The 12,277-nt window shown below is 42.2% G+C and overlaps 1 protein-coding gene across 1 annotated transcript in view; it reads left to right on the forward strand.

Moving 5' to 3' along the window:
• The window catches only part of GPC6 (glypican 6), a 1,104,197-nt gene extending 1,092,645 nt beyond the window's left edge, over positions 1 to 11,552 (forward strand). The window contains exons 8-9 of the mRNA XM_015082430.3: positions 3,252 to 3,427; positions 7,124 to 11,552. Coding sequence (XP_014937916.2) covers positions 3,252 to 3,427; positions 7,124 to 7,326 — 379 coding nt within the window. The 3' untranslated portion in view covers positions 7,327 to 11,552. The remainder of the gene's footprint in view (positions 1 to 3,251; positions 3,428 to 7,123) is intronic.
• Positions 11,553 to 12,277: the final 725 nt, after the last annotated feature.

Consider the following 12,277-nt stretch of genomic DNA (forward strand, 5'->3'; position numbering starts at 1 on the left):
TCCCCAAATTTTAAAATTTTCAATTAGGGCATTTTTTAGGGCAGTAAATACTGTGAAGCTTTGTGGAAAAGAATTTGCAATGTGCTCTGTGTGTTTTATTATTCATTACGTGGTGAACATTGTGAAGTCGATTTTGTTCAAAATATGGATGAAGATGTGGAGCTCATTCAGAGGACTTCTGATTTAAAATGGATAAACCAATTCATACACAAATACATCATGCATGAGATTTCAATAGCTGAAAAATGGCTTAAATATGAAAATCTCTCTGTGTGTTTCTATTTCTTCTTTTGGAGGCTGATGGATAGAGAGCCTTTGGTTTCCAGAACTTGGAAAATCACCTGCAGGAAGGGGAAGAATTTTAAGAGGGTGTATACTGTACAGGGATAAGTAAGTAGGAAGGACAAAACAGAGGAATGGACATCTTCCCAGCTTACAGGGCACCACAGTAGAGGCAGTGCAGGAATGATGATGACCGCAGCGAGGCAGGGCGGCCCCAGCCAACGCGCCCCTGTCCTAGATGTCCTGATTCCCCTGAGATCTACTCCTCCTCTCTCCATCTTGGTCGGTGCCCTGAATGAGAATCTCTACAAACCACATCACCTGGGTGCCCTTGCCCCCTGGCTTCCAGTGGGCTTCTTCTGATGGGAGGCAGCACGTGGTCAGAAGGAGGGACTAGAGAGGTCAGGGCGTCATTCCCCGGCTCCCTCCCCTGAGTGGCCTTGGTTTGGCAGTTGCTGCATCATTTGGTGGCCGTCTGTGACTTCAGTTCTTGCTCATTCTGGTGGCAGTTCCTTCCCAGGGGCTCTCCTGCTGCTAGCAGCCTTGGGGTCCTTTGTCAGCCAGCGCTGGTTTCCCTGTTCCCACCTTTATAAGTCGTCTCTTCTTCAAACTCTCTTTATTACCTCTTTGAGTGTGCCATCTGTTTCTTACCAGGACAAAGACAAATATAGCACCTTTGTAAGAATTAGAAAAAGGCACCCATATGGGTACCTGAGGGTTCATTACACTGTTGTCTGTGCTTTGGTATGCATTGAAATGTTTGAAAATAAAACAATTCCCCAAAAGAAAAGCGTGTCCCTTTGGTGAATGGTGCCCTGCAGGTGCATAGCTTTGTGGAGATGGAATTCAGGCTGGATTTCAGCTCAACTCCCTCCCTGAGCAGGTGACTTTGTGCAGTGCACCAAATGCCCAGACGAACCTGGCAGCCCTCCGGAAGGATGAGCAGGTCTCTAAAAGCTGAAAATTATCTTAAAGAGGAAGTGAAGATTGACCTGGGTCTTTAAGGATATTTGGGACTTAAATTGGAAAGTGCCTCGCAGGCAAGGAAACCCTGTGGGACGCGCAGATATAAGATGTATACGGGTATAGATTCTGTAAGGCAAGGATTGTTGAAGGGATTGTTGCAGCATAAGTAGAGACGGGATGGAAACGGGCTTTGCTGAGCTATAAAATGTGAATTGTCATTTGTGATCACCCAGGCAGCATGGTGCGCTGTTTGGACACGTGGACTCTGAAACTAGACCTAGTGGGCTTAACTCGCCGTTTTGCCATCCATTAACTCTGTGACTTTGCACAACTACTCATCCTCACTAGGCCTGTTTTCTCTTTTGCAACATGGGGATAAAATAGCACCTACCTCTTAGATTTGCTCGGGGGCTGAATTTAAAAATACACATGGGGCGCCTGGGTGGCGCAGTCAGTTAAGCGTCCAACTTCAGCCAGGTCACGATCTCACGGTCCGTGAGTTTGAGCCCCACGTCAGGCTCTGGGCTGATGGCTCAGAGCCTGGAGCCTGTTTCCGATTCTGTGTCTCCCTCTCTCTCTGCCCCTCCCCCGTTCATGCTCTGTCTCTGTCCCAAAAATAAATAAACGTTGAAAAAAAAATTAAAAAAAAAATACACATGAAGGGGGGCACCTGGTTGACTCAGTCGGTTGAGCATCCGACTTCTGCTCAGGTCACGATCTCGCAGTTGACAAGTTCGAGCCCCACATCAGGCTCTGTGCCGGCAGCTTGGAGCATGGAGCCTGCTTCGGATTCTGTGTCTCCCTGTCTCTCTGCCCCTCCCCCATGCATGCTCTGTCTCTCTCTCTCTGTCTCAAAAATAAATATAAAACACTAAAAAAAAAAATACACGCGAAGGGCTTAACACAGTGCCTGACAGTAAGTGCTCGGTAGGCATCAGCTACTGTCACCAAAAGCTTTCAAGCAGAACAGTGACATGAAAGCAGTAGCTTGTGAAAATTAGACCGTGTTTGCAAGATGCACCACAAAGGAAGAGGTGGGCGGGGAAGTCAATCTGAGGCTCTGGTACCGTCTGCACTCGAGGAAGGACACGGGAAATGAGACAGAAGTAGCAGGTGCAGGGAATACTAGGAGAAGAGGAGAAGGGGGGCTGCGAACAGGCAGGTCACGAGAGGGAGGAGTCAGAGAGGGCTCCAAGCACTTTTCTGAGATCTTTAGTCTCCACTGGTCTAAATGCACAAAGGCAGCGTGGGCAGTCGACATCAAGGAATTGACAGTTTAAAATTTTTAGTACAAGTAAAAGGAATATGCCCTTTTATTACCAGTGAGAGAATTAAAGAACCATTAGATTTTACCCTTCTCTTTTGCCCAATATCGAACATTAGATCCAAGATTTTATTACAAAATAAAAACCCTGATGGACGCTTCAAACGTTCCAGTGCTCACTGGTTACTCCTCGAACTTTCCAAAGATGGGTTTTTATATCCAGAAGTCTCTTCTGATTAGAGTCTGAGGTTAGGCCTCTTCAGTTGAGAAAGAGCATCCTCGTACAAGAGAACTAAAGAGCCCGTATCATTTACAAGTTCGGTTCTTAGCAAAATTAACCAGAGAGCTGAGGAAGCTAACAAGCCCTTGACTTCAGTATCTACCATTTGGGATAGAGGGAAGAAAGTAGTTAATTTTAAGAAACAACTTGTCTAAGTCTGCAACTGAACAATTCCTTTGTAGGCAAGCCTCCCTGCATATTCAGTATCATTTTAAAAGCCACTCTGAAACCATTTTTTTATAGCCCTATCTCCCTCTGAGAAAAGTTACTCCTTGTTTTCACTTTTTGGGTTTTTTGGGTTTTTTGGTGTTTTTTTTGTTTGTTTGTTTTGTTTTTTTGCAGGAGCAGAGCCAGTTGTTGCCAAAGCTCTGGCCCACTGTCAGAGACAGCACAGCACAACCTGGTACCGAAGCCCTTCTTGCCTCACGCTGATCTGTTCTCTTTCTGTTGACCCTGCAGATACTTGCCTGAGATCATGAATGATGGGCTGACCAACCAGATTAACAACCCTGAGGTAGACGTGGACATCACACGGCCCGACACGTTCATCAGGCAGCAGATCATGGCCCTACGCGTGATGACCAACAAACTAAAGAACGCATACAATGGCAACGATGTCAACTTCCAGGACACGAGTAAGGAAGTCTTTACCGGTGCCAGTAACTTCCATAGTGAAGATAGGTGGTAGATTATGCCACAGTTTTCCTTCGAAAGCAATGTACACCTGTAATCTTATGTCATTCTTGCCCGATCTGCAGAGCTGTTTATGGTCCTTTGGACAGAGAGCTCTGATCCGCAGGGCTTAGGAGACAGTTACTAAAATCCTAAAATCATAACTGGTCTTTTTTTAAAATTTTTTAAATGTTTATTTTAGTTTTGAAAGAGGGAGACAGAGCATGAGTTGGGAGGGGTACAGAGAGAGGAAGACACAGAATCTGAAGCAGGCTCCAGTTTCTGAGCGGTCAGCACAAGAGCCTGACGCGGGGATCAAACCCACAAACCATGAGATCATGACCTGAGCTGAAGTCGGACGCTAAACTGACTGAGCCACTAGGCGCCCCAAATCACAACCGGTCTTAAGGATTAGTTGCGCCGGATTACATTCAGTGCTACCTAAACTAAAAGTAAGTCTCATCTGCCAGTTGATCTATTAACGATAAAGCAACAAAGTAATGTTTTCATCTTCTCCTTCCCCCATCATCATTTACATCTCTACCCCAAACTCCTGTCCACTCCCCCAACCACCAAAAGAAGAATGTCCTGAAGATTGCTCAGACAAGGCTAGGCTGGGATCCCTGTTTCACCACTGACTGGGGTCTTAAAATTATATCTTGAGTGTCAGGTCGGGTCATCAGGAAGTTCATTTGCAGCCATCTGTAAAGGAACTGAGATAATATCTCATGTGCCGTGGATTCAACTGCATTAGCTCTCTCTCTGTCCGGTCACTCCCATACATGAACCATGGACATTTGTATCTGGACTATTGAGAGAAATAATGAAACATTAGTGCAGTATTACACATGACTAGTTTATTAGCTATCACAAAATGTCAGAGGTGATTGGAAAGACTAATAAGTGAACATGAAGTGAAATTTGGAGTTTGTGTAAGTGATTTTAAGAAGCATAACTATAAAAATGGGGGGGGGCGTTTTATTGTTTTGGGCTTTTTTTTTAAAGATATGTGTCCTTACAGAGAGTTCTTAGGAAAAGATTTCTGGGACATAAGCTGTGGAGTCACCAGTGACTCTGTAATTTGGTCACTGAAGCAAAAGATGATGCTTGTGTGCTTGAATTAATGAGATAGAAAGAAACAAGTTACGGATGGAAGATACGAAGTCATCTAAGTGTTAGCCATCATCCTACTGAGTTGTCCCCTGCAGAAAATTTGTAGTGCTTTATTCCACTTTAAATAACCCAAAAATTAATTTTCTAAATGCAGGCTAATGGCCAACCCATGAGACTTTCTTGCTGTAAACCCCCTGAGAGTCCTCCTATTATTTCTCTAAACCTCTTCTTCTTCAGAAGAGAACCTTCCACAAGGTTTTGAGCCTTTGCTGCTTCTCCCTTGCTCCTTCCTTAGCTTCGCTCCTCTGAATGCATCCGTCGTCTTCTCTATCTCATGAAATGCTTTATTGTCTGGAGAATGACTATAGGAATAAATAATTCAAGAGAACGTAAGAATTATTTGAGGCTGCCCTTGCTTCTCTCTCCTCTCTGACCTAAAGAGGTTATGCCCATGTCAATCTGCAAAGCTTAGGGAGTGTGCCTGAGAAGAGATCATGCCCCACTTTCCCTTGAAAGAAACTAAAAATTAGCAACAGTTCAGAGCATCAGTTAGCTCTAACCCAAGCCCCATACTTGGCCCCCTATTTTAGGATAGCGTCTGTCATATAAGCCATTATCACATCTTATAGCCATCACCCTTCCTGCTTTTGACATTTTAAAAAATCGCCTCTTAAATTCCTGCGTTTCTGATTCCTTTTCAGAAAGAGATGGGGCCATTATTTCTCTCAGCTGGAATCTCCTGTCATTATTTGCTTACCACGTTTTTAATATTCTAAATCACTTTAATAATATCTTTGTAAAGGTTATACTACTTCTTGTTCATAATACCAGTGTTAAGATCAATTCCCTTAGCAGTTCTGATATCTCTGAATTTAATTAATGGGCATTTTCCCCCTCATAAAGGCCAAAAGATAAATCCTAGAAAATATTGAGAACCTGGTATAGTGTAATCAAGTGATCTTACCTGGTATTTAGATGTCCCATTAAAAAAAAAAAAAAAACCTTGTGGTGAGTTGTAGCATGTTTATTCAGGGGGACATTAGAAGGGTCCCTGCATTACTCTGATTTTACTTAATGTAGCATCTAACAGTCATGATGGTGCCAGCATTTCAGGAGCAGCTCAACCCGCCCACCCTTGTTTCAGGCCAACGGAGAGGAATTTAGCTCTATTGACTGAATCTTTGAGCAAGTTGGGGAAAGAGTAAATGTCATGACCAGGTTTACGGTTTCCTGAGTCCTTCCAGGAACATTATCTCACGTATACCCCCTAATGATTCTGTGAAATAGATAATGAATGAATATTCTCCTTTTTACAGGTGAGAAAGGAGAGTCTCAGTGAAGCTAATTGGCTTGCCCTAGTTCACTTCAATAAAAAAAATGGCAGGTTAACACCTAGGTCCTTCTTGCTGTAGGAACCATACTTTTTTTCTATCAGGCATCTTTGCAAGCACTGGGTTTGGTGCCATCCCACATTTTATCAGGGTGCCTTCACACAAACTCTGAGAGGCAAATGTTACTGTCTGTCTCTGTTGAGCTGAAGAAACACAGAAGCTGAAGATACTTCCCAAGGCACCTTTAATTATTCGACAAGTATTTCTTGTGCATCTGCTGCCTTCTAGGGACCATTAAAGGCAACGGGGATCCAGAAGTGAACCGTATACACCACACACAGTCTCTACCTTCAACGAGTGTACATTCTCATGGAAGGCACAAGAAAACAAGCAAGTTAGTGATACAATTGCACATGGTGATAAGTACTTTCACACAGCTAGTGATTAATGGAGACTGAACTGGGACCCAGTTTGGAGACACAGGGTTGTGAAACAAGAAGAAACCAACCCGTGAGAAGCGGGAATACAGCAGGCCCAGAAGGCATGTTGGGCAAGTGGGGAAGATGTCACGCTAAGATGACATACTCAGTAGGCACTTGGGTGTTAGTTCCCAGCAGGGAATGGCAAACCTTTTCTGGAAAGAGCCAGTTGTGAAATACGTTCAGCTTTGAGGGCCATACATGAATGTAGAATTAGACAATGAACGCATAAGCGAATGGGGGCGGCTATGTTCCAACATAACCTCATACGTGGACACTGAGATTTAGCGTTCACACACACCCTATTTATGTGTCCCAAAGTATCATCCTTCATTTTCAAACACTGGGAAATATAAAAACCATCCTTGGGTTATGGGCCCCGCACATACAAGCAGCTAGCCATGACCTCAAGCCTGACCCAGAGAAGTTGGGTTGACATACCAGCATCAGCCAGAAGAAGTACCTTTCGAAAGCCAACATGGGTAGGCATGGCCTCTTGTCCGGTTCAGGTTTCACACGTTTCTTAAGTTGGGTAACTGGATATCAGTCAACCCTGTGTCTCAGACATCTATTTCCATACGGTCTCCCCGCCCACCACAAACCTGCCCACTACAAACAAACCCCTTGCGGCAGCTGGGGGCAGGGAGGCCCTTCCACAACCTGGCCCACATCTAGTGTGTGCCCCTACGCCTTCCAAGCTGTGGTCTAACTGTCTTTTTCAATCTGCCCACGCCAGGCGATGAATCCAGTGGCTCTGGGAGTGGCAGCGGGTGCATGGACGACGTGTGTCCCACGGAATTTGAGTTTGTCACCACCGAGGCCCCCGCCGTGGACCCCGACCGGAGAGAAGTAGACTCTTCCGCAGCCCAGCTCGGCCACTCCCTGCTCTCAGGGTCTCTCGTCTGCATGGTCCTGGCACTGCAAAGACTGTGCAGATAATCCTGGGTTTTTGGTCAAATGAAACTGCATTTTAGCTATTTGAACGGCCAACTCCCTTCTTTTCTTACACTCTTGGACAATGGACCATGCCACACAACTTAACCGTTTTCGATGAGAAGAGAGCAGGACTGCACTCTGCCTCCCTTTCTGTTTGCCCAAAGAGTACCGGGTGCCAGACTGGACTGCTTCCTCTTTCCTTCAGCTATCTGTGGGGACCTTGTTTATTCTAGAGAATTCTTACTCAAATCTTTCGTACCAGGAGATTTTCTTACCTTCATTTGCTTTTATGCTGCAGAAGTAAAGGAATCTCACGTTGTGAGGTTTTTTTTTTCCCGTTTAAAAAAAAAAAAAGTCAGGAAGAAAATAATTTTCCTCGTAAAATCAGGCCAAACCCCAAGACAACTGCATTTTCAACAAAGGAGCAAACAAGAGAGAAAAATAAAAGAGCGTTACCATTGTGAGGTCGGCATTGCCAGCCGACTCCCAGTGTAAGCTTTTCTGTGATAAATCAGGTTTGCAAAATGCTTTGGGAGAGAAAGTTTGAATTTTTTTTAATGTGGTGAAAATACAGTGTTGTCTTGGAGGTACCGTCTTGCACTCTGTCCACAGAATACCAAACTGATTTGGGGGTACTGATACTAAATTTAGAATTCCATCTTTAATACGAGAGCAAAATTGCCACGACTCAGCACCTCTCTCCCACCTTGCCCGATTTCAATTTCAGTGATGGCACCATTTTCCTTAATTCTCTTGATGTCTGCCCGCTGTATCCAATTGGCACAGATTTTTCTCTTCATCTCCAGTGACTAGTGGAGGCTCCCACCAATTCATCCTCCCCAAGGGTCTCAATTGAAAATAATCTTCAATGAAACAAGAGCTTTGCTTTAGCCACAGGTTTGACATTAATTCAATGTTTCTGCCCCTGGGCTCATTACGCTCCCAAAGTAAGAGTTCTTTTCATGAACTTACAAGCAATTAGATCCAATTGTGAGTGAGTTTTCGTTTTTTAACTATTTGCTTTGTGGCAATTGGTTTCTTCATCACAAGGGCATTCTCTTACAAAATAACTCACAACAACAAAAAAAGTCAAGACAAAAAAATATATATATAGTATTGACATGGAGATTTCTTTCACTTTTTTAGTCTTAGTATGATCATCTATTTTTATATCTCTCTATATATAAATCACAGATTTTAACTTCTTAATTCCAAGCTCAGGGTTGACACACCTTTGTAACGAAAATGTTTTGTCAACCAGCTCTTCTTGTTCTGTGCTGCTCAGAGAAGGGATTCCTCAGCGGTCTGTGAGCACCAAGAATCAAGCAAGAGAACTTTTTACGTCTCTAACTGTCCGTTTATTAAAAGTTTGCCAGGGCACATCCTTTTTGCATGAGCGTGCTTTGTCCTGGGTGCTGCAGACGGTACCGAGCTCATGGGGAGAGCCATGGGTGTGCAGGACTGTACTGGTGATGGGAACCGTATCCATAAGGAATGTGGTATACACACAAAACCATCGCTTTCATGTACGCCTTCAGCCTAGGATTCTGCTTGGCACTTGGACATACGACCTAACTCAAGAGGCCACTGTAGAGCCACAAGCCTAACTGACCCACCAAGTGTACCAAAGCCAGGCCCTATGCTCCCCATGTTAGAGAGAAGCGAAATAAACCAAACTGGGGCTTTGTTAATACGGTCGGCTATCCACGTGTTTCTTGGTTTTTATGATGATCTGGGGTTGGGAAAAGTAATGCTTCAAGACACCATCGTCTGCCAGTCACATTTTATTTAACCCATTGACAGAAACGGCACGTAAATGGTATCTTTCGATCTTCGCTCTCATCAAAATTATAATTAGTTATTGATTTAGTCATCACATTTAAGTAGAACACATGCGGCACAATAGTATTAAGTATATTTGAGCACTTTTGCAAAACTGAAAAGTACTTAGAAGCATCTATTGCTATTTTATGCCTAATGAAATATGAAAAGTAGGATTCTGAGAGACTTTGTGGCATCTTTTCATTTAAATCTTATGAAATTAACACCTAATCTAATTCAGCATTGCGCACGTCTAGAAAACCATCCATTTCACTGCCAAACTTCAGCTTCCTATCACCAATTACACAGAAAACATCTCTATGAAGGACCGATCATTCAAGTTGCTCATTCCATCGTATGTTCAGAAATCAGTATTGTCTTTCTCCAATAATTAAGGTGCAATACAAATTAAATCAATCTTGATTTTCCAGAATATATGAGTAATAACTTGTTTTTATGGCTTTAAACTCCAGGTCTTTCCTTTTTAAAATATTTCTGCATCGTCTTCTACGAAATAGATCAGAATGCCTTGTTTGCTTTGCGCTTTCACCCCCGAAAGGTTTTGTGCATGTGTATGAATGCACATTATAGTAATGAATGTGAACCCATGTTCCGTACACATGAAACACACAGATAATATATAAACGCCTGCTCCAATTGTTTCAACACCTTCATATCGATAGTATCCATATTGGTGAGATATAGTGATCCATAAGAGCCAGGCAGAGAGCTGAAATGACTATCAGTTAATGATGCCACAACATCAGTCACTTGCATGGATGTGGTCGAGATATTCTTCAAATTGTACTTCCTAGTTTTTATCATCATCCAACTATGTTGTATGATTTTTTCAGACTAATTTAACCTGAGGCTTTTTCTGTCCTAAGGGAACTGGTTTAATCCGGTTATCCCATTTCAGTAAGTATTTTGACATTCCTCCTCGCCCTCCCCACCTCCTCCGCCAAATTAATTTCTCTCATCTCACTATAGTGATAGGGGATGAAATAATGCTCCGTGATTTCTCCCGATCTGCCCTCATTTACTTTGATGTCTCCTAAATTCTGTAATCACATCACAACCTCTGTTATGAGTAGGGAGGGATGGGCTCACTGAAATCAGACACTAGAAATTGTTGGGTGAGGCTCATAACCGCGAACACTTAGCTTATTGAAGTGCCTCTATTTACATGTTCTTTAGTTATAATATGTATTTTTCTAACAGAAATACACGTCTGTAATTGGTGTATATTATACTTTGTATATGTTATAACAAAAGCTAAACAGAGGCTAAAGTCTTTAGCAGAGAAGAATGAATTGCAAATTCACCAAGTAGAGCTCTGCCTAGGGTTCTGTATTGAAGGACAGCCGTGACAGCCTTCTGTCACTTTCGTGGAGATCATGTCAGTACTTTGATTAGAGCCATCATAGAACGACGTCAGCGCTGGCAATCGGATTCCCTTACGGTGGTTTACCCGGATAAGTAGCTGGTATTACCCGCTTTACTTGTAAGGGGCAATATTAACAAAGTAGTATTTTCGTCTACACTGAAAAACACTATTAAGTAGTCATTATAAAAGCAACCTTCTATAAATCAAACACATTGAAAATATTGTTGGACACAGAGCCCTGATATTTAATTTATATTCCCTGCTGCAGACATTAGCCTACTTTATTCTTTAGCCATTACATACATGTTTTGGCTACACACTGAACACCAACTAAAGTCCCCAAGGAGGAATAAAAACTTAGCAAATTCCTGAGTTGTGATTCTTTTATTGCTTCTCTTTGCAAGGCTAATTTTCAGGTGGTTTGATTAAAGGTGGAAGTGTTAGCAAATGTAAGTTTTGACTCACCCAAAACTTGCAGAAATACAAACTCATTTTTAATTACCTACAGTCACGAATAGACCTGACTTTCAACTTAAAAGTGGGTGGGGGTGGGGTGCAGTTTAGCTTTGCCAAGAGAAGAGTAAAGGAGACCATAACCTATACATTTGCAACGTGTTTCTCCTTGGCGGAGACATTAGCCAGTGTTTAGTTTCAGGCCAAGTTATACAAGTAGAGTATTGATTTGTATGCATTCTGGAGCCTTGCTACATCACGGTTTGCTACGGCACGGGACTCAGCCTAGCCTGGGGCCATTTGAACCTCATTCAGAGTTGAATAGTTTCTGGAATCTTTGACATCGTCTTGTAATGAGGTACTTTCATGAGAAGACACCTGAAGGTGCGTAACAGTGAGGTCTCTGTGTGCATATGCATAATATATATGCAGGACAAATGTGTGCACCAATCAAACCTAAAATTTTATGTGACTGTCAAATGAATATTACTTGGGTTAAGATTTTTCATTTCTGATTTGGATAGAAAATTGCTATTAATCTTGTATTAAAATAGTTTTTAAAAATCTACCGGTGCCCTTTCTGCATTTTCTTAATTATTGTCACAGTCTAAATTTCAGAGTTTTTGAATTTCTTTTTGCTTGAGACCTTTTTAGAAACTGCAATACTAAAAGAAAGAAAAGGAACCATCGACGAAATCAGCACCACTCACCTCAGTATGCTTGGCATTTGAAATCATGAACTTTTAGAACTTGAGAACTTTGAAGAGCTTTCCAAATGTGTATGGAAGATGCTATATCTCTCTTCTTTTGTATTGGTTTCTTCTCTAAGATAAAATTCAGTGGCTTGAGAACTGATGTCAATACTTGATCACTGAGGTGAGAAAAGTAAGATGATATGTGAAAAGACTAACCATTTCCAAATTCAGCAAGTTGCATTGATTTTTACATTTCTACAAGTTTCCGTGCTATCAGGAATGCTAAATATTGTGTAACATGCTAAAGATTCACTTAACAAATATTTATTAAACTCCTACTCTGTGCTAAACCTGCTCTAGGTACTGATCACGGTTGTCAAAAACACCAGTTGGAAAGTATTCATTCTTTACTACAGTTAAATACGATTACTACGAATACCTCACTTCTTTCAAGAATGCTCTTTTAAATAAAGGAAACCATATAAATAAAGTTATCAACACTACTATGTTTAACTGTTAGCAATATTATAATTTAGCTCACATTATTGCTATTTTGGTTTCTAACGAGAAAAGTGATTTCTACAGAGAATTAAGGAAT

Source organism: Acinonyx jubatus, chromosome A1 (assembly GCF_027475565.1).
Source record: "Acinonyx jubatus isolate Ajub_Pintada_27869175 chromosome A1, VMU_Ajub_asm_v1.0, whole genome shotgun sequence".
In the NCBI taxonomy this organism is placed as follows: Eukaryota; Metazoa; Chordata; class Mammalia; order Carnivora; family Felidae; genus Acinonyx; species Acinonyx jubatus.